Raw genomic sequence first — 26,139 nt, forward strand, 5'->3', positions numbered from 1 at the left:
TAAGATAACTATGTTCTATATGAATGCTTACCAAAGGGTGACCTCCACAGAGGAGGATTTTAATGAGGTGGACAGAATAACCAACCTGTGCATGTCAGTCAGCCTCCTTCCACAGAAATGGACTCAAGAACAAAGCACTAGGGATGGAGGTTACGTTTGGGCTCAGCAACATGGACTTCCAACTCACTAGGGCCAATCGGGCTCCAGAAACTGCTTAGTGCCCAATATTCCAACAGCAGAGACCAACACTGAGCCCCCAATATGACACTACTTCCCGAGGATTAGCCAGCTATCTGGTTGCAGATTGATTACATCGGGCCAGTTCTATCATGGAAGGAGCAGCACCTTGTTCTGACTGGAACAGACACTCCGGATATGGATTTATCTTCATTCCCCTCAATGCTTCTCCCAAAACAACCATCCAGAGCTTTGCTGGAGTTGGGTATGAATAGCTTTTTAATTCTCTTATTTTATTTCCCCTCGAACCTTCACAGAGACCCTCTCCGTGCTCGTCTGTACCTCGCACTTCTGGTTGGGAAGAGTCCGCAGCATCAGCTCCGTTCCGAAGGAGGAGGATGTCACCGGCTCGCGATCCCGCCGCCCTGAAGATACTGACGGGGCCGCCGGGTCTCTGAAGAGAACACCGTGAGCCAGCCCCGCCCACACCGGTAGCCAGCCCAAGCCCCGCCCCGGGGTCTTAACGCGAGGACCCTCTCGGGGGCTGTCCGAGGCTGCGCCGGACTCATCCCACTTTGCTTCCCGTCCAGACAACCCCTCACTCGGGCCTGCGCTGCGGCGCGGCCCCCTGGCCTCGGAAATTCAGTCTCGGGCCGAGGTCCGGCCGTTGGACTAGGAGCAGTTGCGGCAGGCGGTGGGAAGGCTGCCCGGGCTGAGGCGCTCGTGGGTGTCCACCATGGCGGCGACGGTTCGAGCCGCGGGAATTCTCCCTGTGCTGTGTGGCGCGTCATCGGGTGAGAGCCAGGACGCTGGGAGCAGGGTCTCTGAGCGGGGCGGGAGTGGGGGTTCGCCCGGGGCCTGCAGACACCCGGGTGGAAAGAAGCGAGAAGCCGCGGCCCCGGCCTCCCGGCTCTTGTCCCGCTGGGACCTGCTGTGTGACCTTGCGCGCGTCCGCATCCTCTCTGGGTCGCAGGGCCCGGGTCTGTAAAGTGAGGGTGGACTGGATGCGGTCCAAAGTCTCTTCCAGTTCACCAGGCCGCTCGTGCATACTCGGTTAAAAGGGGCAGGGTAGTGGCAGGCAAGGATCGCCTTCCCCGAGGGCGTGATTCACAGGTTCATTTGGTGATGTTGATGTGGGGTTCGACGTGGATGGCCAGCGAAGCTCGAAAGGGAAATAGGCTGACGTCTAGCTTGAGTTGGATAGGATTAGTGTCAGTTATTTTAGATTCCGGGCTGATCAGTGCCCTTTATTAAAAAGAAGGATATTTGGAATGTCAGTAGTTTTGCTGTTATTGCCCTCCCCCACCCCTAGTTGGTTGTTTGCAGCCCGAGGAAAGGCAATCTGCTATCCTCCAGCCTGATGTTTATCTCTAGGAACCACTTCGTAATTAATTTGATCTCTATTCTCACTATTTTAGTGTAAACCCACAATCCAGCATTCATAATTCCGAAATCCAAAGATCTGTAAAAATTGAAAAGTTCTTTTTTGTAACTCATTTTGTTGGGAAACTTGACCTGCAATCGTTTGTCGGAAAATCTGATCTGAGCATTTTTATCTTTTGTTTATGTTGTGACCACCTCCTCCTTTTCCAAAGCCCCGATCAAATAGCACCTAGCACGTGTAGCTTTCTTTCATGAGCTCTTATGTGTAGCAGGGACTGTCTTAAACTCTTTATGCTTTTTTCCTTGCTTCATCTTCACAATGCCTTTATGAGATAGATGCCTTTATTATTCCCATTTTACAGATGAGGGAATTAAGGCACACAGAGGTTGAGAAACCTGTTCAAGGTTAGACTGGGAGGATGTCAGGTTTTTGCACCCACATCACCTGGCTCCAGAGCCTCTTTCTTTCTTTCCTTTTTTTTTCCTAGTGTATAAACTTTTTTTGGTAGTGGCTTTATTGGGATGTAATTTACATACCACAGGATTCATCTTCTTAAAGTATACAGTTCGGTGGTTTTTAGTGTATTCACAGGGCTGTGTAATCATCACCACAGTCAATTTTAGAACATTTTCATCACCCCAAAAAGGAACCCTGCACTCTTTTAGCTAGCATCCCCCCAGACCCCAGCCCTGGGCAACCACTAATCTCCTTTTTTCTCTATAGTTTGCATGTTCTGGATATTTCATATAAATGGAATCGAGTAATATGTGATCTTTTGTGACTGGCTTCTTTCACTTAGTATAATGTTTTCCAGATTTGTCCATGTTGTAGCATAAATCAGTACCTAATTCCTTTTTATGGCTGAATAATATTCTGTTGTGTGTATATACCACATTTTGTTTATCTGTTGAGCATTTGGGTTGTTTGTACCTTTTGGCTATTATGCCTAATATGGCTGTAAATATTTGTGTGCAGTGTTTTTGTATGTACTACATATATTTTCATTTCTCATGTGTATACACCTTGGAGAGGAATTGCTGGATCAAATGGTGACTCCATGTTTCACTTTTTGAGGAACTGCTAGACTGTTGTCTAAAGTAGCTGCACCTTTTTACATTCCCACCAGCATGAGGATTTTTATTTCTCCACATCCTTGTCAACACTTGTTATTTTCTGTCTTTTTGACTGTAGTCATCCTAGTGGGTGTGAAGGGGTATCAATTTGTGGTTGTTTTTTTTTTTTTTTTTGCGGTATGCGGGCCTCTCACTGTTGTGGCCTCTCCCGTTGCGGAGCACAGGCTCCGGACACGCAGGCCTAGCGGCCATGGCTCACGGGCTTAGTTGCTCCGCGGCATGTGGGATCTTCCCGGACCAGGGCACGAACCCGTGTCTCCTGCATCGGCAGGCGGATTCTCAACCACTGCGCCACCAGGGAAGCCCTATCAATTTGTGGTTTTGATTTGCATTTCCCTGATGGCTAATGAATGACTTTTTTTGTGCTTATTGGCCATTTCTATATGTTCTTTGGAGAAACGTCTATTCTAATCTATATCCATTTTTAAACTGGGCTGTCTTTTTATTAGTGAATTGTAAGAGTTCTTTCTATTTTCCAGATACAAGTCCCTTGTCAGATAAATGATTTGTAAAATTTTCTCCCCCTCTGTGTGTTGTCTTTTCATTTTCTTGATAGTGTTCTTTGAAACACAAAAGTTTTAAATTTGGATAATGTCTGATTTACCTATTTTTGGTTTTTGTTGCTTATGCTTTTAGTGTCATATCTGAGAAACCATTGCAAAATCCAAGGTCGTAATTATTTACCCTTATGTTTTATTCTAAAGGTTTTATAGTTTTTTCTCTTACCTTTAGATCTTTGATCCATTTTGAGTTAAGTTTTATGTATGGTATAAGTAGGGCTCCAACTTCATTCTTTTTGCATGTGGATACTCAGTTGTCCCAGCATCGTTCGTTGGAAAGATTATTCTTTCTCCACTGGTTTTTCTTGGCGCCCTTTTCAAAAATTAGTGTCCAGTGGATGCTGTTAGAGCCTGCTCTGAAGTACTGTACTTTGTGAAGTGGTACACTGTACGGTGACAGCCTGGCGCTGCAGGGGCTCCTGATGAAAGAGGGGAGCAGAGTGCTGTGGGAATTGGGGAGCCTTCACCGAGAGGTGGTGTTTCAGGCAAACCAGGAGAACCTGTCAGAGACACACTAAAGGATTCAAGAGCTGAGTGTGTTCCAGACTGACTGAGAGTCTGGTGTGGCCAGAGGGGGATGGAGAGGAGAGCGGTGGAGATGAGGCTGACGTGGAAGGTTGGGGCCAAGTCGCAGCCCTGCAGATGCTGAGGAGTTTTGAATTTATTCTGCAGATAGTAGGGAGCCAAAGAATGATATATCAGGGCTGTGCGGTGACTAGACTTGTAGTTTTAGAAAGGCCTGCCTGTTACCAAAGGGAAAGGGAGGGGGGTAAATTAGGAGTTTGAAATAAGCAAAAATAAAAATAAGAAAAAAAAAGAGAGGGAGAAGGGCCTGCTTGACAGCAGATGGTGAATTAGAGGGAGAGAGACTGGAGGCAGACTGGAGACGTGTTAGGAGCCTGTCAACAGGAGACTGTCCTTACCATGTGGCTGAGGGATGGAGCCTGAACAAAGAGGGGCAGTGAGACTGTAGGAGGGTGTGCAGCTGAGAGGTGGATTGATTTTTGAGGAGAATCTGTAGGGCTTGGTAACAGGTCAGATGTGAGAGTGAAGGAGCTGATGTGATGTGATTTCATTTGCTTGGGCAAGTGGTCATGGAGCCCAGAAATTACTCATTTACTTGTCTTGGTTCTTTTATTCTATAGATAATACTATTCTTTAGGTGTTAAAAAATGTTCCTTTTCATGTAGAAATGGATCTTTTTTTTTTTTTTTTTTTAAATTTATAGGTCATTTATGGTCCAGGCAACTTTACCTAAACAGCTTTCCAACAGCTTCCATTTTGGCATTGAAGACTGTTCCCAGCAATGGTGAGATTTATTTATCTAACTACCGTTTCTTTTAAGAGCTAGTGTTAAGAGTACTTTATGTAGTTTTTTTAAATGTAAAGGAATGAAGTACATTCTTTCTAATAGAAATGGATACGGTCTAAAGAGTATTTCTCAAATTTTTAATGATTACAGCTGTTATAATTCAAGACTTTAAAAAATAATAGCCATGATTTATTGAGTAATGACTGTGTCAGGTTAATAGTGTGTTATCTTGGTTAATCCTCATCCCTGCTTTTTCTGAGCATAGTTGGAAGCACAGTTTTGGTCGAATCTATAGGCAGTTATGCATATGTTCTTCACAGCTTGAGCTAGGTAGTACTGTTGACCCTGTACGACCAGGACGGGTTTGAACTGCACGGGTCCACTTATACGTGGATTTTTTTCAAGAAATAAGTACTACAGTACCATGCAATTCGAGGTTGGTGGAATCCAAGGATGTGGAATCGCAGATAGGGAAGGCCAACTATATGTTATACATGGATTTTTAACTGGCGGGGGGATCAGTGCCCATCACCCTCGCACTATTTAAGGGTCAACTGTATTCTCTTATTACGTTTCCTTTCTCCTACAACATTTTCTTTTTCCTGGAGTTAGTAATTGCCTTGTTTTTAAAAAATTATTTTGTATTCTTTGTACCCATTGCAGTATTTTCCTAAAGGCTGCAACAGATTGGTCAGAAATAGCAATAATTTTTCTAAAATCCCTGAAACACATCACTACTTAACCAGTTTGATTTAATAGAAGAGATTTAAATTAGAAGGAAGAAATTCTTCATGGTGAAAACTGTTAAACACTGAAGTGAAATCTTCAAGGGCAGACTCTGTCTTTGAAGAAGTCCACCCAGGGGAGCTTCCTGGGCTTGGCCCTCTGTGGACTCCATGCTATTCCTGAGACGGAGACTTCATGGTCCAAAAGTAATGAGCATTCAGAGGATCAGAGCAAAATGGTTAATTGATCATTGGTGGATGATAATCTGTAATTGAACTTCAAATGTGATTTAGCATGAGCTGCTGCCTCCTCCTGTTTTAAAAAGCACAATGCAATTTGAGCAAACTCAGTTGTAGCCACAGTACATTAAAAGAGATTATTTCTGAACTCTGAAGTTGATTTCTTTCTACTTTTGACAGTTGGACCTTTGTAGGCTAACTGCATTATTATTTGTGAATAGTATTTTGGTCTTTTGAAAAAGATTAAAGAATTCTAAATTTGATGGTAGTGATTTTTACACTCTTAAAGTATGTCAAGGATTGTAGTGCTAAACTACAAGAATAAATTCATGTGCACTTGATATTTTGTTGAAGATTGAGAAGGTTACAAGAAAAACTAAAATGTGTCCAACATAATGGGATTTAGAATGATTATTGAAGATCTGAATTTATTTAAAATGAAAAGCCAGTATTTTCTATTTGCTTTTAATTGAGTAATTTACAAAGTAAGCTAATAGGTCCAGAGAGACCTCAATATGTCATCTGAGCCAGCCTCCAGAAGTTTTATTTTTTAAAGAAAGACTGTCCTCAAAATATGATTCTTAAAAGTTCAGGATTTTAGTGACTTATTTTTATTAATAACAGTTAATTTTTTGGTGCTGGCAGTGTTTCTCAGTAGGTGTGGAGCATCTAACAAAGTTTTATTCCATCTACCTGCAGGCTCTTTGTCATCTCCAGGAACCAGAGACAACCGTCATTTTATCAGCTTGACCCATGCGCTACAGACACAGTGCCGTATTTCTTCTCCCAGTAACTTGATGGGCCAACAGTATAGATTCTATAGTTTCTTCACTAAATGTACGTAGACTGGCCACAAACTTCCCATTTCATGAAACAGGAAAATAAAAGGTGCTTTTGTATCTTCATTTTTCTTCTTTTTCTTTTTCCTCCTTAAATGAATTAACACTTTAGAGATTAATATACGATGTACAGGTATACCTCATTTTATTGCGCTTCACTTTATTGTGCTTTGTGGATATTGCATTTTTTATATATTTAAGGTTTGTGGCGACCCTGTGTTGAACAAATCTATCTGCACCATTTTTTCCAACAGCATTTGTGTGTTGTCTCTGTGTCATATTTTGGTAATTCTTGCAATATCTCAAACTTTTTAGTTATTATTATATTTGATACGGTGATATGTGATCAGTGGTCTTTGATATTGCTACTATGACTGGCTGAAGATTAGCATTTTTTAGTAGTAGAGTATTTTTTATTTTATTTTTTTGAATATTTTTAAAATTAAAGTCTATATATTGTTGTTTTAGACATAATGCTATTGCATGCTTAAGACTGCAGTATAGTATAAACATAACTTTTATATGCACTGGGAAACCAAAAAATTTGTGTGATTCACTTTATTGTGATATTTGCTTCGTCGCAGTGGTCTGGAACCAAACCCACAATATCTCCGAGGTATGCCTGTGCTATTAAAATAAAAATGTTCCTCCGTGTACCTCCTAGAATTATCTCACATGCTACCAGTTGTATTGTACTATACACACTTTTGGGAGTACTAGTTTACTTTAATCCCCTCATTTGGGGCACCTGAGGTCTAAAGGACCTGTGGAATCCCTGGAATTCCAGGATGGAATTGTGGCCCAAATCCCCGCTGATTTAGATTCACACCAAGAATATACTCGAAATCTGTTTACAGTTGCACTTTAGTTGAGGAGATAGGACTAATCAGGAAAAATTAATTTTAAGTAGATGTTGTTTTACTAAGATTACTCCTATCTGAGATAGTATTTGAGAGTCCAGTCTGAACTGAAATTAGCTTGTAATAAATGGAGATTGAATCCAAAATTCAGTATTAGGCAAATTAAAAGAAATTAGGATTATAAAGGCAATTCATTTTAGACTATTTGGTGAATACAGAATCAAAAAGCAAAAAATCACTTGTAATCCTACTACCCTGAAATCCTGGATTTGCTGCTTTTTTTCATGCAGCAGTACGCTATACATTTTCCCATGACAGTACATGGGCTTCTCCAGTGCAGTGTCATAACCGTAGAATATTTCATTGTGTGGGTACAGATCACTTTAATTTAGATTAAATTAAATAATGACCTACCAGGTCATTCGTGTAGCTATGCAGAAAAAAGGACCAGATGATGGGGAATTGCAAGTAACACAGTCTTCCTTGTATTAGAGGATTTTGGTGTAAAGAGAAAAGAGAGGTGGGTAGAGTTGGAGCCATGAGGCTCTTCCTTGGTGCGCCCAGCCCCATTGTTTTCTAAGAGCTGACTTTGTGCTTTGATGGTGGTGGTTGGGGGGTGTCGGGCAGGTGTATATCAGACTTACAGGCCTTTTTAAAAATAGTCTTTTCCCTGCCCTGAAAGGCCTTTTCTCTAACTCTTCTTGTTCTAGAGGTGCCCCTTGCCCTCTGAGACCCCTCACATCTGCCTCTGACTCTCCATTAGCCTCCCTTCTTCCTCAGTCATAGGACTCTGTACCCTTATGAGTTTATTGCTCCCAAGTCAGGGCGGGGTGGGGGTGAACTCAGTTGAAACCAACATGGGGCTAGTTTTTGCTGCTTTAATAGGAAATAGTCTTTGACTTTCTAAATATCTTCCAAGAAATTAAAAAAACAATAATTTTTCCAAAACTCATTAAGATTTCCTAAAAATGTTTAACATTCTATTTGTAAATCTATCCCTCTGCTATAGAGGGTCCACCATTAAATGGTGGAGTCTTTTAAATCTTTGTCTTAATATCATTTCTTTCAAAATCGAATCCCTTTTAGTCTTAATGAGTGATTTGCTTATTCTGATTCTAAGAGAAACTGTAATTGCTTGACCTCCTTATGCCTCCATTAAAAGTGCTCTCACTGTGAACTTTCAAGTTTTTGATGGCATTTATAGATACCATCATTTTTAAGCAATTAGGAAAGAAAATCAGGCTTTAGTGAGAGTTTAGTTTGAGGTTGGTAACTTTATTTCAAACCTGTGGTTCTTTTAAAAGAATCAGTGTCAGTCTAAAGTTTGAAGTTAACCCTTTGCTTTGATCAGGGATACACAAAGCAGCATGTGATGTGGAAGCTTACTTACTTTTGTGAGCTTCAGTTATGCAGATCATCTGTAATAATACGTTTGTAATTTTAAAAACAGGGTACTGTATAGCTATAAAGCATTAAAAATATTATAAATCCAAAGCATTTTTCCCTTTTCATGTTATCTACCCAAAGGATCAAGGTATAAGGCCTTTCAGGAAGCTAGCAGGTAGAACTTTCATTTTTATTTTTATTATTTTTACTGAAGTAGAGTTGCTTTACAATGTTGTATTAGTTTCTGTTGTACAGCAAAATGAATCAGCTATATGTATAATATATATCCCCTCTTTTTGGGATTTCCTTCCTGTAAAGGTCCCCACAGAGCATTGAGTAGAGTTCCTTGAGCTATACAGTAGGTTCTTATTAGTTATCTGTTTTATGCATAGTATCAGTAGTGTATATATAGTGTGTATATGTCAATCGCAGTCTCCCAATTCATCCCACCCACCCCCCACTTCCCCCCTTGGTATGGTAGAACTTTTAAAGCCTAAGGGCTCAGAAGAGGGGAATGAAGATACTCATTTGAATTCTAGAATATGTTTACTATTTCAGGCATGTAGATATATATATCTTAGATTTTTGACTAGTACAACATTTGTATGGCTCTGATTCTTTATTAAATTGGTAATGGAACAATCTGTGGTCATAAAATCAATTGGTGATACTGTGAAAGGTAGAAGTCCTTGTGAAGACAATTTAAATCTAATAAACGACATAGCTATACCAATAAATTCAGAAGTGGTCAAATGTAAAGAATCTGAATATTCCACAAGTACAAAGGGGAAAATACTGCTTGCAATGTATGATAGAAAAAGATCTGGGGACACTAGAAATTCACAAATGTAAATAAATCAGCAGTGTCAGGGACTATATATAAAGAAAAAGACAACAATGATGATTTAAGAAATACACACATACACATGCAGGTATTAACTATCAGACCTCTACATACTCATTCTTTCGCAAGTATTAGTTAGGCTATAATTAGAGTTGAAGGTGAATTTGGGCATCTCATTTTGAAGGATATACAGAGATGTTTAGGGCATTTACAGAATAGAGCAAACAATCCAAATTATTAAGATTTTTGGGTTCAAATTGCAGTGTTGGTACTTTGGGCTAAGAGATCTGTATTTTGGAAGTCTAGTTACTGATTATCTCAATAGTTATAATGGAGGCAAGAGGGCAGGGAAGAGGCTGGTCACACAGTTGTTAAAATGTCTGGGAGGGCTTCCCTGGTGGCGCAGTGGTTGAGAATCCGCCTGCCGATGCCGGGGACACGGGTTCGTGCCCCGGTCCGGGAAGATCCCACATGCCGCGGAGCGGCCGGGCCTGTGAGCCGTGGCCGCTGAGCCTGCGCGTCCGGAGCCTGTGCTCCGCAACGGGAGAGGCCACAACAGTGAGAGGCCCGCGTACCACCAAAAAAAATAATAATAATAATTAAAATGTCTGGGAAACAAATCTACTGGAAAGTAACAGGGATTGAAATATGGTTGTCTTTTGTGGGGAAAGGCCATATTCTGAAAAAGGAGTAGAATCGCTTCCTCTTGGGCTTTCCAAATGTAACCATGTGATGTGTGCAAAGAATGTTTTAATTTTGCGTTCATTGCTGTTATGACATGTGACCCGACTTCTTCCAGCCTTTTGTATTCAACAGCAATAAATCAATAGACCGTAGACCATTGCTTGAAGCAATTTTTTAAAACCTGTTTCTTTACAGTGACAGCAGATGAGCTGTGGAAAGGTGCCTTAGCAGAGACTGGTGCCGGAACAAGAAAAGGAAGAGGCAAAAGAACTAAGAAAAAGAAAAGAAAGGATTTGAACAGGGGTCAGAACATCGGTGAAGGTAAACTTATTTATAAAAATAGCTAATGTGCTTTCTAAGATTTTTGTCCAAAATTTTATAGATATTTTACAGACTAGAAGCATAAAACATTTCTCATGAAGGGTATTAGGTTCTATGATTTTAGGGTCCAGCCAAATGTCTTATTGCCCCATGATTCAGGGAAAGGAAAATCCCATAGAAAGGGATTAGTTATTCATTCAACAAGCCTTAAGTGCCCTTGTGTGGCATCTGCTGCAAAGGTCCCTATCCTCAAAGAATTTAAGATTCAGAGGTAGAAGGTGGAATAACTGGATAACTGGCTTAACTTTCTCTCTGAAGGGCCAGGTAGTAAATACTTTTTTAGGCTTATTTGCCACATGGTCTCTGTTCCAACTATTCAACTCTGCTGTTGTAGCACAAGAACAGTCATAGACAATACATAACTGAATGGGCATACCTGTGTTCCAGTAAAACTTTATTTACAAAAATAAGTGGTGGGCTAGGGCTTCCCTGGTGGGGCAGTGGTTAAGAATCCGCCTGCCAATGCAGGGAACACCGGTTTGAGCCCTGGTCCGGGAAGATCCCACATGCTGCAGAGCAGCTAAGCCCGTGTGCCACAACTACTGAGCCTGTGCTCTAGAGCCCACGAGCCATAACTGCTGAAGCCTGCGCACCTAGAACCCATGCTCCACAGCAAGAGAAGCCACCGGAATAAGAAGCCCAAGCACCGCAACAAAGAGTAGCCCCTGCTCGCCACAACTAGAGGAAATCCAAGCGCAGCAACAAAGACCCAACGCAGCCATAAATAAATAAATAAATAAATTTATTTAAAAAAAAATAAAATAAGTGGTGGGGTAGATTTGGATTGTGGGCCTTATTACTTTGCCAACTCTGGAACACATGATTGTTTATACTTGTGTTTTTTAAAGAATAAAAATAGTATACTTGAATCAACATTCTTTAACTGTGGTTGCTGACAAATTATCTTTATAGTAATAGCCTTTTGGATGTAAAGACAACACCTTTCACTGCACCTGTAGCTGTTGCATGTCTACTTGGATGTTTTTCTCCATGACTTACCTTATAGCTTTTTAATTTATTTGTTTATTTTACATTTTAAACAATCATATATGTATACTTTCTCAATTAAAAAAAATTCTCAATAAAAAAAATAGAGACACCTAAAGTCCCCCTTGATGCCTTTTTTATCTCCCCCAATCCCAGCTGCCTCCCCTAAGGAAACCACTGATTTCATTTTGATGTGTTTCCTTCTGACATTTTTGAATGCTTTTATATATATAAATACCCTAAAAGGAGTATATATTTTCTTTTAAAAAAATTAGATTATGTCATATGGTACATATTGTCTTATAATTTGCTTTTTTCCACTCAATAATAGGTCTTGGAAATTGTTCTATATCAGAGCCTATAGTGCTACCTTATTCTTTGAATTTAGTACAGAGTATTTCATAGGTTGGATATGCCATAGTTCATTTTACTGTTCCAATATTGCTGGACATTTAGATTGTTTCTGTTATTTTGCCTTTACAAATAACACTTCAGTGGACATCCTTGTCCAAGCTCACATATGCCTCATACCTGCATGGGGTGTTTTTCTAGGCAATACCAGTAAGTGGAATTACTAGCTGTTACGGTAGGTATGTTTAAAATTTTAACGAACAGTGCCAAGTGGCCTGTAGAGTGATGATGTTAGCTTAAGCTCCCACCAGTGGTATCATTATCTGCATACACATTGCCTGGCATTTTAATACTCAAGAAATGAATGCTTTGAAAAAATTCTTATTTATGTATGTTTTTAAACCTTTAGGGCGTTGTGGCTTCCTATGGCCTGGTCTGAATGTCCCTCTTATGAGAAATGGAGCTGTGCAGACCATTTCCCAAAGAAGCAAGGAAGAGCAGGAGAAGGTAGAGGCGGATATGGTCCGGCAGAGAGAAGAGTGGGACTGGAAGAGGAAGATGAAGGTTAAACGGGAGCGAGGATGGAGCGGAAACACATGGGGAGGCGTCAGTCTTGGCCCCCCTGACCCTGGTCCCAGTGGAGGTAGCAGAGTCCTGGTTTTGCTTACATTGTGACAGAGAGAGCACTCCTGTTTCTGGAATTCTTTGATACGATTTTATTTACTCGTCTGTTTAGATTGCCTTCTTCCTAAAAAGGATTTGAGCATCATTGAAATAATTTCACATTACTACCCAAATGTATTTTATGGAGCACTAGAGGCCTCTAAGCCAAGAAGTATTCCACAAATAGGGGGCAAAGCACTGGGTTCTGGTGTCTTTATTGTGTGGCTTCTCAGAGCATTTGAACATGGTGGTGTGCATTATGGCTGTGTGTAAGTCATCTATGGGAAGCAGCTTCCCTAACGCTATGGGTCATGGGGTATGGAGCAGCATGGCTTGGGAGTGCTATTTTGATAACAGAAGAAACCAAGTACTTGTCATTAAGCCTCATAAAAGTACACAGGCAATAAAAGTTGACAGCATATGTCAGACTAAATTAGAAAACAAAGTCATCTCCCCACTGCTTCCTGAGTACGTAAAGAAGTAAAAATCATCTGAAATATTCATTCTTGTCAATGAATAGGAGATGAAGAAATAGACAAGGGTTCGGCTGCTTTCTTTAGTTTGGCTCAAAGAGGAGACGAGAGCTTGAGGTGGAGAGACTCAGGCCAGCATGCTTAGGACTGAGCAGAATGCTTCCACTGGGAGAATGAAGGTACGGGAGGGAGAGAAAAAACCCATAAACTTAAGTCCCTAGTGAGGGCCCAGATTTAGAGTGTAGATAAATGGACGAACTTGTGATGGAAGAAAGGGCAGGGGACAGCGTCACGTAACAGCGTCAGGTAAGCTGTGTTGTTGGTAGTGGAAGGAGGGGGTGGGACCTGTGTGAATGCTGTCTCTCCGGAGCCTTCAGTTAGTTTGTGAGGAGGAGATGGGCCTGGATGAGCATGGCCACCAGAATATTTTGATGAGAAGGTAGGGTATCTGGGACGGGCTTCAAAATTATCCAGTGGAGTGGGACTTGGACAGAGTTTAGAGGAAAGAAGATTGGCTGTGGGTTGATAATCGTTGAAGCTAGCTAATGGTACATAAGCTCACGTTTTGCTGGTTTTTGGGGTTTTTTTTTTTTTTTGCCTATGAATGTAAATTTTCTATAGTAAAAAGTCAATAAAAATAAAAGAACACAGAGAGTGTTTGAAATGGCTGCTGTGGTGAGAGGAGAGAGACCTAACTAAACGGATGTAAAAGGCCAGCAGGCAGCAGGGAGGACTTGACTGAATTGGAGACCATGAGTTTTTAGTGGCCCAAGTGTGTCCCATGCGTTGACCTCTCTACAGCAGCACCTGGCAGGTCAGGTGTGCCCAGACAGCTGCATTGATTCCATCCTGGATAGTGTGGTGGAGAGGGGAAGAGGTGAGGGAGTTGAGGATATTCACAGGACCTGGTGGAAGTGTTGGACTGTGGTGTCTTGACTGAGTGGGAGAGACTGGAAGACCAGAGAGGGGGGTGATGGGCAAGGGGAACAGTGGTCAAGAGTCTGGAGGTGCTGGGGAGCCCCAAGGACCATCACCTTTGAGTCACTGAGTGAGAGCTGGAGAGATGGGAGGATGCAGTCAGGAAGATAGTGGTCAAGTTTATGAATTTAGTGGAAGAACAGTTTCTGGTGATGATGGAGGACCAGGGTGTTGCTTTGTTAGTGGCACCAAAATATCTGAGATTCTTTCTTAGTTAAAAGTCAGTGATGGTGCCTATGTTAAAAAATACTTTCATACACTAATTATATAGACACATTTATCTGTATACCTGTTTCTTTTCTCCCTACAGAAACATATGATGATTTCGATACCAGAATACTTGAGGTGGGCATGCTGAATTAAATACCCAGTTAAGCCTTCGGAGAAGTTGGGATGGATGGAGCGGGGTGGGTGGAGAGGGTAAGAGGAACAAGAAGGAAAAGCCTTTGATGCATGACTTTTTCTGAGCTACAGAGCTGCTTTGGGTAAGGAAATAATGAAACTTTAATTTCAGTTACTCAATCATATTGGCTTTTCTGACTGCTGCCCTTTGGGGGGGGCACCCATTAAGGTCTCAAGACAAACCAACTTCAGTGGTATTGTTGATAACAGAATTTGGAGATTGCATTTAAATTTCCTCCTTCTTAAAGCAAAGGTTGCAGTAGCAATTTCTCCTTGAATTTGGTGTATCTGACACTCAGTTCAGCGGGCAGAGATGGAGGGGAGCCATGGGGAAGGGTAGAAAGCTTGGAGTTACTGTGTATGTCCAGCTCTTGGTGGGAAAATGATCTGCTGGGCTGCTTGTAGGCCCTTGAAACTGAGGCCTGTATCAGGTAAATTGCAATCACTCTTTCCAGGGTGTTTCCTAAAATAGTCAACTTCCCTTTGAACTAGTGCTGCATACTTAGTGTTAAATGCCATATGGAATAATCATGTATTGAGTTTGTGATTGAATGTGTATATTGTTTCTTCCATATCAGTTGCATTACAGAGTTTAAGAAATATTTACAAGTATTTTAAGTCTTTGGGTCCTAGCTCACACCCTTTCGAAATTAATTCCTTTGAAGAACTCTTGTCTATGTGGGTGATTTCCTGTAAGATTATCCACAGGAGTGCGCTTGAGCTCCCTTTTCTTACATTATGGGAAAGGGGCTGCCATGTAAGCAGTTTAGTTAACAGTTTCATAGTTCTTGGTAAATTTATAAATATTCCAAAAAAATGCAGATTTTCTTGTAGTTCATAATAAGGAGGTATTTCCAAATTTTCTATTTTCAGTTGAGCCTAACCCATAGAGATCCAGTCCTGTGCTAATTATTTCTATACATAGCATTTTATCATTTCTAAGATGCACATTTTTTCATATTTCAACATCTCTGATATTGGGATGTAATTGATTGACTGATTGATTGATTTTTGGCTGCTCCACACAGCTTGTTATATCTTAGTTCCCCGACCAGGGATGGAACCAGGCCCCAGCAGTGAGAGCGCCAGGTCCTAACCACTGGACCTCCAGGGAATTCAAAGGATTTGTTTTTATAATCAGTTAATTATAAACTATGTCAGAGTTTAATCGGCAACTTTTTATCTTTCTTGTGGTGCGTTCATTAAAATAGGGTGTATTGCGTTTTACAGTTTCAAATCCTTTAAAAGTTGTCTCAGTCAAACTTTCTAAGAAGCCTGTGAAATAAGAAGAGAAAGCCTTACTTCCATTTTACTTCTGAAGAAACAGTCCAGATGGAGGTTTCCCGTTGGAGAAAGTGTGCTGTTGGTGCTTGTGGGATTGAGGGATGATGTGTGTATTGACCACGTGTGCCTGTGTGTGTGTGAGGAGGTCACTCCAGTTCCCTACTTCAGAATTTTCTTAAGATGTAATATTTATGAAACATTTTCTTTTAGGTGAGGAATGTTTTCAATATGACAGCAAAAGAGGGAAGAAAGAGATCGGTCCGTGTCCTGGTTGCTGTGGGGAATGGCAGAGGAGCTGCAGGTGAATGGGGGTGGGATCATATACGAAGAGCTGGTGCTGGAGGGACAGCTGTGGCCTGGGCTCAGCCGTGGAGTCAGCGGGTTCAGGCTTTTTTGACTAATTAAATCTTTCAGCGGCTTGGGCTCACAAACCTTGTGGTAAACCCATATAATCCCTTAGAGGCAAAAGAAGGATCTTCCTACATCTGCCTTTTTCCATGAAGACAATGAGTATTTTAAAAGGCTTAAGACACTATTGTTTATGTATAATAGTGAAAAACAAGGTGGGGGGGGACACTAAATGTTCCACAATAGGGACACAGTTACAAGAAGAGTATAGCTATACATTGTAATAGTCTATAGTCATTAAAGAATTATGGAAAATTACTTACAAAATAATGGTAAGTCAAACGAACAGAAAAAAAACCCACTTCTTATAGAACTGTGTAATATAATCCCAATTTTTTAAAAGTATGTTTATATGCAAAGAAAAGACTAAGGAATGGAAGGATATACACTGAAAAGATTAAAAATGTTTAATTAGTATGTTTGCCAGTCATTTAATTTTCTTCTTGATACTTTTCTCTAAAGTTTCCATAGTGAACATCTGTCTTTGAAATGTATACATGAATACATTTCAAAAGGGAAAGAAAAGTGGAAAGAAAAATGGAAAAGTGCCTATTTAAATCCATACTGACACTTTCAAAACAAGTAATACCTATAGATAGTATGTTGCCAAAGGAAACCACTATTAACAGTTACTTTTATATCTTTTCAGAAATTCTTTGTTCGAATATCACCATGTATCTTTAAAAAAAATTTATACAAAGGGTCATATTATATCCATAATTTTATAGCTTGTTTTTCTTGCTTAGTATTATACCCAGAGATTTATATATTAGCATAAGTGGATTCCCCCTCATTTTTTTGTATTGATTGAATAGTGTTCCATTGTATGGATAGCGTAATTTTTGTAACCTTTTCCCTACTGCTGAATATGTTGTTTACACTTTTTTCTTTTTTTTTTTAAACTACTTATAAAAACAGTGAGCTTCTTGTACGTGTCATATGTTGTACTTTTGCAAGCATATCGATGGGGGAAATTTCTTGCAGTGAAATTGCTGCCTCTAAGTTACATACATTTGAATTGTTGATGAGTACTGCCAGATTGCCCTCCCAAAAAGGCTGCATCCGTTTATCTTTATCTGCACCATCACACCCTTGCCAGTCCTGGATAGAGTCAGACTTTACTGATTGTAAGTAAGTGACGATATGAAACATAACTCTTAGTTTCGATCTGTATTTCTTCAGTTATGAGAGTTAGGACACCATTTTACACGTCTGATGGCCATTATAATTTCCTTTTTGAGATCTGTTAGTTCATGTGTTTCACCCACTTTCTGTTGGGCGATTTTTCTCCTCATTGATTTTCCTCTTTGTATGTTGAGGACATTAGCCCTTTATCTATCATATATTTTGACTTAGTTTTAATTTTTTTCCACATGAAAGTTTTTAAATCACAGAAGCTTTATATAGCGAGTAAGTTCACCCATATATTCCTCAAGGACTTATATGGTTTAATTTGTTTTTTTAAACTAGTAATTGTAATCCACAGCTTCTTTTGCCCCAGCTTCTCAGATGTCTTGCATATCTCATGGAGCAGTAGTGTCTTATGTTACTTTTCTGTGTATAATTTAAAAACAAAATACATTCTTCAAAATAAATAATGGTGATAGCAAATAATGCAAACATTTTCTTAACTTGTGGTAAACCTCATTTCACAGGATTAAGCATTTACAAACTCAGGAATCATTGATTTTTATTTCCGGGTTAACTGAAATCTGAATTGCGTTTGAAAGTTCCAGTGAAATCGTGGTTTTACTCTATAGCAGTGTATGTTTTTTTCTCAACTGTTCTGGTTATTTTCAGAATTCGTGAAAACCATTTACCTTATTAATTTAGCATGGTTAGGGTTTTTTTGGGTTTTTCGTTTGTTTTTTTATTTAGTGTAGTTTTATCTAGAAATTTATAAAAGGTAATGTTATGCATCTAACCTTGAATTTCATAGGTACGTTCAAATGCAGTGTTTCCAAAATGCCCCAAAACAAAGAAGCAAATCTCTGTAGCCTCATGCTTTGTCATTTGTTTTGGATAGCGGGTTTTCTGTGGGCAAAAGAAAGATGAACTACTGTGAAATGTAGGAACTGAAACTTGAAATGTGGTAAAAGACATTATGTGCCAAATTTATGCCCCTTTTCATATTTTTGCTTTTTCTTTTAAAGGTTTTGCCATTGGGAAAGCCACTGAACGGGCAGATGCCTTCAGAAAAGTATGTACATTTTCCCTTTATTAACAGTAAAAGACCAATAAGCTATGTGCTAGACATTGTGGGAACCACAAAAAAATACTTACTGTCAAAGGTTACTTACTTACTGTCAAATACTTACTGGCAAAGGTTACTTATCTCAGAAAAAGCAATTTCAGAAGTGCATGTATTCTTGCATCATTTTTATCAGACTTGTAATTGCTTACCAAAATTACGAGACAACAGGGAACGTTTGAACACTGTCAAAGATATTAAGGAATTGTTTTGGGTTTTTTTTCTGGTGTGATAGTGATGTTATACTTAAGGGGTTTTTTTAAAATTAAATCCTTAGCTTTTAGAAGTATATACTGAAATTTTTGTGTAAATTTGAAATTTTCCATAATAAAATATTCTATAAAAGGTATTTTTTGAAATCCCTGAAGAAATGTAAATTCTAACAATAGATTTAAGAAAAATATTTTCCTTCTTTCTTTCAGGCAAAGAACAAGGCAGTTCACTATTTGCATTATATAGAACGCTATGAAGACCATACAAGTGAGTTTTAATCTTTTCTTTTAAAATTTGCAGGATTATACTTGTTTCATTTATGTGTGGCAGTATATCTCTGTGGGTGTTTCTGTGTTTCCCTGCTTGTTACTGCATTCTTACATATAAATATATAAAATGTAGAAACAAACTTTCCTGAGAAGGTTAGTAATGAGTGAAATCGGAGTCTGTTACTCATCCTTGGCCAACGTGTGGTGGCTGCTTAGGGTAGTATTTGTTGCTTTGTGATATTTGCAAGGGCATTAAAGCTATACCCCTAACCCTTCTTGTGTTTATGTTTTTACTCTCCAGTATACCATGATATATCTTTAACATTTAAAAGGACGCATATCAAGATGAAGAAACAACCCAGAGGTAACTAAAAAAACTCATAATTTGTTGAAGATAAAGCAGAGAAACTGTACCGATTTCATCCTGCCCTCTATTTTTGCTCACCTTTACCTGAACTCATTTTGAAAACACCAAAATGTAAAGGCCTAAGTTAGATTTAAGAAGATTGAGGCTTTTGGGGAAATAAAAAGCAGTCATCCTACCCAGGCTCTCATGATTACAAACACTTCCAGGGGTGATTGTAGGTGGGAAGAGCACTTAATGAAGAAGAAACAGTAACTTAGTGAGTGAATAGTTGGGTTTGTAGTGGGAACATTGGTTACTCCTAGACAATTCATTGATGCTACTAGGCGGTTCTTTTTCTTTCTTTCTTTCTTTCTTTCTTTCTTTCTTTCTGTGCGTGGGCTTTCTCTAGTTGCGGCAAGCGGGGGCTACTCTTGGTCGTGGTGGCTTCTCTTGTCGCGGAGCATGGGCTCTAGGCGCACGGGCTTCAGTAGTTGTGGTGCACGGGCTTCAGTAGTTGTGGAGCACGGGCTTCAGTAGTTGTGGAGCACGGGCTTCATTGGTCTGCGGCATGTGGGATCTTCCCAGACCGGGGATCGAACCCATTTCCCCTGCACTGGCAGGCAGATTCTTTTTTTTTTTTTTTTTTAAATAAATTTGTTTATTTATTTTGGCTGTGTTTGGTCTTCGTTGCTGCACGCGGGCTTTCTTTAGTTGCGGCAAGCAGGGACTACTCTTCGTTGCGGTGTGCGGGCTTCTCGTTGCAGTGGCTTCTGTTGTTGCAGAGCACGGCTCTAGGCGCACAGGCTTCAGTAGTTGTGGCATGCAGGCTCAGTAGTTGTGGCTCATGGGCTTAGTTGCTCCACAGCATGTGGAATCTTCCCGGACCAGAGATCGAACCTGCGTCCCCTGCATTGGATTCTCAAGCACTGCGCCACCAGGGAAGTCCCTGGCAGGCGTATTCTTAACCACTGTGCCACCAGGGAAGTCCCAAATGGTTCTTTTCTTATAGCTTTTTCAGTTCCACTCATTTATTCTCATCATCAAGTATTGATTGAACATCTTCTGTGAACCAGGTGCTACACTGAGCTCTGAGGTTCCAGAGATGGACCTTCTTCCTGTCTTGGAAAGAGCAAGCAGGCAGAGTTCAGGGTCATGGAGCTATGCCAGTCATGCCCAGTGGTCTCGAGGTGTAGAATTCTTGAACATTCTGATTTGTGTTTCACCTGTGGTTCTACAGTAAAAATGATCTCATATAACTCTAGGTATACGTAGAAGGTCTGGATCAGAAGATAAAATATTAAACAGTATTTAAATTTTTCATGTCAAAGCTTCTCATACAACTTTGCTAGAGCTGTGGCATGGAAATAAACCAAGAGGAAAAAAAATCAAATACGGTACCAACTGTATTAGTGCACCAGAACTTGCCTTCTGCTTTAAAGTCATAATGAATCATTCATATGCCAGATAAAAACCATTTATCTTATTATTAGAAAAAGTATTGAGTTGAACACTTAGACATTAAGGTTTAGACCTATGCTAAGGTGTGTCCCATGTGGTTGTTGCAGCCTGTGTGGCTATGGAGCACTTGAAATGTGGCTTCTGAGAGACCCTGTAAGTGTCAAATACCACCAGATTTCAAAGACTTGGTATAAAAATAAATAAGAAATATCTCAAAAATATTACTGTATTGATTACATGTTCAAATGATAATGTTTTAGACATACTGGGTTAATAAAATATATTACTAAAATCAGTTTTACCTGTTTTTAAAAAAACTTTAAAAAACATATCTGTGAGAGAATTTAAAATCATATATATGGCTTACATTTGTGGCTTGTGTCATGTTTTTGTTAGACATGTTACTTTGGATACATCTTTATCTGAATGATTTTGGAAAGACTGCTACAATTTTAATTGCAGAAGTTACCTTTTTTATCTTCCCTGCCTTCTAATCAAAGCTGTATTTTTCAGCCCTGCCTTTAAGGCACGTGCTGCGTTCCATGCCTGGTTAATCGGAATGTTAAGAGTCTAAATTTGGGCTTTTTCTCTGCATCATTCCCACCTGCATTTGCCAGGTGCTGATCTAGGCTCTGGGGATATAGCAGTAAGCAAACAATATCCTGGCTCTCATGGAACTCGCCTTCTGCTGAGGGGAAACATCGGATAACAAGTTCGGCTGAGTGCTTGAAAGCAGCCATCAGGGTCTGGTTTGCAGGGGAGGGAGGAGGGAGGCCACCTTCACTAGTGTGGTCAGGGAAGGTCTCTCTGAGGAGGACGTATCTGAGTGAGACATTGAAGGTAGGAAGGGGTCATGCAGGGAGAGCAGGCTGAGGGAAACACTGAGTGCAAAGTCCTTGTGGCGGGAAAGCCAGCAAGCGGAGGGTGGTGTCTCTGGATGAAGTTGGTGAGGTGTCAGTCACAGAGGGCTTTGAAGGCCATGGAGTTCTTTGTTACAGTCGACCCTTGAACAGCATGGGTTTGAACTGCTCGGGTCCACTTATACTTGGCTTTTTTTTTCTAAATACTGCAGTGCTTCACGGTCCGTGGCTGGTTGAATCCATGGATGTGGGACCTTGGATATGGAGAAACTGAGGACATGGAGGGCCGACTATAAGTTAGACTCAGATTTTCCACTGTGTGGAGGGTCGGCTCCCCTAACCTCCACACTGTTCAAGGGTCAACTGTACTTATTTTAATTCAAGGGACAGTGGGAAGTGAAGGGCGTTAAATGGGGAGTGATGTGTTTGCTTTGTGTTTTTAAAGCTCTCCCTAGGGAAGGGATTACAGGTAAAGAGTAGGGCGAATGGCTGGAGGGGAAACCACCCAAGATTTAGAGGCCAGCAAGGAGGTGAGGATGGGCCAGTAGCTAGGAGGAAATCTGGGAGAGGGTGTGTTACCGAAGCTATAAGAGTTTTTCCAGGAGGAAGTGGATGTCTCTGCTCAGTGCAACTGAGCATTCAAGGAGGGTGAGAACCCTCCTTGATGTGTCCCTCGAGTCCTAGTTAACATGGACATGGGGTGCCAAGAACCTTCAGGCATCTGTTAATCTTAAAAGCCCTGTGTTTTTTGCCCATATGTTTAAGAAACTTATATATTATTTCTTTAATCCTTATAACATCTCATTTAAATAAGTGTCATTGTGGAAGTTAAGTAAGTTGTGAAGTGTCACCCAGCTGGGAAGTGGTGAAGGCGGAACGTGAACCAGCATCCCCTAAACCCAGAGCTGGAAGCCGTGCGAAGCCAGCAGGTGATGCCGCCTGCACCGTGGGCAGTGGGCAGGTGTTTGACTTGTTCTCCTCTTTCTAGGCTATGGCCTCCGCTGCCACCGGGCCATCATCACCATCTGCCGGCTCATTGGCATCAAAGACATGTATGCCAAGGTCTCTGGCTCCATCAACATGCTTAACCTCACCCGGGGCCTCTTCCACGGGCTCTCCCGCCAGGTAACTTCCCTGGGCTCTGAAACAGAAGGGCTAGTTTGTATTTCATTTGTGTGCTCTGAGACCACCATCTCCTGGGCTGTCCTGGAGTTGCTCTCGGGCCACCTGAGGACTGGGCATTCTTTGTTGTCTGTGGCTGCATCAGGTTAGTTAATCCAGCTGATGAGTTAGTCCATGAGAATTATCGTGTAAAAAAAATACTCCATGGGTGTTTTGAAGTTTTAAAATTAAGTATTTTTAAAAGCCAGTAATTATAATGTTTTATTATGGAAAGAATACCTGCTTGTTCTAAAGCTCCAACAACATAAAGATGTAAAGTAAAAAGAGAAAGTCTCTTTCCTAATTTCGTCCGTTCCTTTGGAACTGGGGTGAAGCCCCTCGGGCACCCCTACTCGAGAGCGGTCTTCAGCTGAAGCACAGCCAGTTTTCATGTCACCTGTGTAGGTAGTTCAGAGGGACATCTGAATCAGTAGGAATATGGACATTAGTAGTTCAGGTTATTTCTCCACATAGATGGGAGCTCTGGGCCCCTGCCCAGCTCACCTCCTCAGCCTCGGCGAGGCTCACAATCACTCCAGTGGTAGGGAGGAAGGGCTGTCACTGCACGGGGCCCCCCGCTTCTGGGCTGCCTCTCTGCCAGCTCGGCGGGGCTGGCTCGTCCCTTGAAAGGATGGGTGGACCTTAGCAGAGCTGGGTGAGCCGAAAGACAACCAGGTTCAAGAGACATTTGCTGACCTCCATTTGCTGAGGACTTGGACAGGCTTCCTGACAGAGTGCGATGGCTGTTTCTGAATAAAGTGATCATGGAATAATTGTAGCCGTCTCTGTTTAAAATAGGAAAATTAATTGAAAGAAAAAGCTTTGCTTAAAAAACCTTTTTTGAACAGCTGTGTTCGTGTGTGTGTGTGTGTGTTACTACTATCTAAAGCGTCCTTCAAAAGCACTTCTAAATTTACACTTACTGTTAAGAGGTTTAATTGTTTGATGTAGCTAAGATATTTGTTTTAGATAGGTCATATTTATGGTCAAGTAGACCTGTTCTAAAATGCCATCAGCTATAAAAAGTTGCATTGTGCTACTCAAAGAAAAAAAATGACACCAGTGTAAGCAACATGCCACTGATTATAAGACACTCCAATTTAAATTATTTTATGTTGGTTTTTTTTTTATGAATCAGCTCTTTTTTCTAATTTCAAACGTATATAGAATTAGAATAGTACAAGCTGCTCATAAAGTCTGGAAATATGAGATTGTACATTTCTCATGGTATTTTAGGTATTTTAATTACTATCAATAAGCCATCTTTTGAGTTTATTCGCCTTTTTCCAACGTTTATGGCTTACCTTCTGTTATGAATCCCCATGGCTCTCTTATACAGCATCAACAGTTCGCAGCTTGTGGCCAGTTTTGTTTCTCTAAACTACCCCCAACCAGCCCTAGTCATTTTGACCCAGATCTCAGATATCAGTTGATTTCACTCATAAATATTTTATCATGTATCTCTAAAAGATACGGATTAAAAAGGACCCGACAATACTACTATTATACCTAAAAAATTAACAGTAATGAGATATCAAACATCTAGTCAGTGTTCATAGAAATGTATCCATTTGTCAGATTAAAAAAATTTTTTTAAATTAATTATTTTTGGCTGCTTTGGGTCTTCATTGCTGTGTACGGGCTTTCTCTAGTTGTGTCGAGCGGGGGCAACTTTTTCACTGCGGTGCACAGGCTTCTCATTGGGGTGGCTTCTCTTGTTGTGGGGCACGGGCTCTAGGTGTGCAGCTTTCAGTAGTTGTGGCACGTGGGCAGGCTCAGTAGTTGTGGTGCACAGGCTTAGTTGCTACACGACTTGTGGGATCTTTCGGGACCAGGGCTTGAACCTGTGGCCCCTGCATTGCCAGGCGGATTCTTAACCATTGCACCACCAGGGAAGCCCTAAAAAATTTTTTTTAATACAATTTGTTTGAATTGGGTTGCAGAAAAGGTCCATACATTTTAAATCTTTGCTGTCTTTTAAGTCACTTTTAATCTGTAAGTTCCCCTCTTTTTTTTCCTGGCATTTTTTTTATCGTTGAAGAAATGAGGTCGTTTGTCCCAGTCTGGTGCTAAATATTTGAGGATCCTTAACATCTTCTCTCCCTGCATGTCCTATAAATTGGTAGCTAGAGCTGGGACACGATGAGGTTCAGGTTCAGTTTTGGGCACAGTATGGCACATGATCAGGAGGGTTAGGAAGGTAAGAGACCAGAGGGCAAGGCCCTTCCTTTATCCCACTTGGGGGTGGGGAGATGAGGCTGAGATGATTCCGCCCACAGCAGGTCACCATAGTTTAGCCACAGCAAGTTCCTGCTCTTTAAGTTACAGACTTAAGTTTATTGTGTTTTTTTTTTTAAGTAAAATCTTGTTTTTAATCACTCTTAAGTAATTCAGTAAGCAAATAAACTTGATATCATATTACCTGGGCCATGTTTCCTGCTGTAATAATCACCCTCAGTTAATGAATTTTCAAGAGTTGCTACATTTTAATCAACCAAACAGTTTTGGCCATGCAAGATGAGTATCAGGGGTGGACCATGTGAGACCCACCTCATAGACCTAACCTCATGTTCTCAATTTGGTCGTGCTCAGGAAACCCATCAACAGCTGGCTGATAAGAAGAGTCTCCACGTTGTGGAATTCCGGGAGGAATGTGGCCCTCTGCCCATCGTGGTTGCCTCCCCCAAGGGGGCCTTGAGAAAGGATCCGGAGCCGGAAGATGAGGTTCCAGATATCAAACTGGACTGGGAAGAAGTGAGGGCCGCACAGGGTATGAAGCGCTCTGTGTGGTCAAATTTAAAGAGAGCCGCCACCTAGGCCTCCCTCTGGCCTGGCTCAGCCTGGCATCTCTTGCTTCTGGCACCTGGGAGAGACTCAACCCTTCACACTTCGGATTGTCACTTTTTTTTTTTTTTTTTTTTTAAAGGAGAGGCCAAGCTTACATTTCTTTATTTACAAATAAAAATAATTATAGATTTAATTTATTGAGCATGTCGTATATACCAATTACTGTGATAGGAACTTTACATACATATCTTAGTTAAAAACTACTTTAAATATTCATTTAAACTAGCAAATTAGGGAGGCAGGGCTTCTAGTCTGACCTAATTAAAAATAATATGCAGTCAAGCTATAGTTACTTGACTGTAGTCACACAGCTAGAAAGTAGAGGAAAATGGGCAAACTTTGTTCTTTTTGACTCTAGAAATTCTCCTTTTTATTAGTAAACCTCTTTGTATCGATGTTTTAGTGGTTGCTCTAGGTATTATGTTATACCTATATCACTTATCACCAGTCTACTGGTGTTGACTTTTTACCAGTTTGAGTGAAGTATAGGAATCTTACTTCCCTTTAAATCCCTTTACCCCCACCTGTTTCTGTAATTGTTTTAAAATTTCCTCTGCCTACACTGAGAACCACATTAGACAACATTATAGTTTTGCTTCAACCATGAAACATAATATAAAAAACTAAAGAAGAAAAAAAAAATAGCCTATTGTATTTACCCAT

At 40.6% G+C, this 26,139-nt stretch overlaps 2 protein-coding genes across 2 annotated transcripts in view; one reads left to right on the plus strand and one right to left on the minus strand.

Moving 5' to 3' along the window:
* ZNF2 (zinc finger protein 2) overlaps nt 1-655 on the minus strand; it is a 45,213-nt gene extending 44,558 nt beyond the window's left edge. Inside the window, exon 1 of the mRNA XM_067007208.1 lies at nt 520-655. Coding sequence (XP_066863309.1) covers nt 520-552 — 33 coding nt within the window. The 5' untranslated portion in view covers nt 553-655. The remainder of the gene's footprint in view (nt 1-519) is intronic.
* Nucleotides 446-25,609, plus strand: MRPS5 (mitochondrial ribosomal protein S5). Its single transcript, XM_059079995.2, has 12 exons — nt 446-971; nt 4,483-4,563; nt 6,231-6,368; nt 10,340-10,465; nt 12,273-12,506; nt 14,288-14,322; nt 15,874-15,964; nt 18,225-18,271; nt 18,745-18,802; nt 19,106-19,168; nt 22,457-22,593; nt 25,222-25,609. The coding sequence occupies exons 1-12, from the start codon at nt 914-916 to the stop codon at nt 25,444-25,446; spliced, it is 1,293 nt and encodes a 430-aa protein (XP_058935978.1). The 5' UTR covers nt 446-913; the 3' UTR covers nt 25,447-25,609.
* The last annotated feature ends 530 nt before the right edge of the window (nt 25,610-26,139 follow it).

Source organism: Kogia breviceps, chromosome 11, assembly GCF_026419965.1.
Source record: "Kogia breviceps isolate mKogBre1 chromosome 11, mKogBre1 haplotype 1, whole genome shotgun sequence".
NCBI lineage: Eukaryota > Metazoa > Chordata > Mammalia > Artiodactyla > Physeteridae > Kogia > Kogia breviceps.

What these genes read in the sequence shown, in the direction of transcription:
- MRPS5 (XM_059079995.2), top strand. Translation starts at nt 914, where the DNA reads ATGGCGGCGACGGTTCGAGCCGCGGGAATTCTCCCTGTGCTGTGTGGC. An exon ending in GAATGGCAGAGGAGCTGCAG is followed by an intron (nt 15,965 to 18,224) that starts GTGAATGGGGGT and finishes TTTCTTTTAAAG; the next exon opens with GTTTTGCCATTGGGAAAGCC. An exon ending in TCCACGGGCTCTCCCGCCAG is followed by an intron (nt 22,594 to 25,221) that starts GTAACTTCCCTG and finishes GGTCGTGCTCAG; the next exon opens with GAAACCCATCAACAGCTGGC.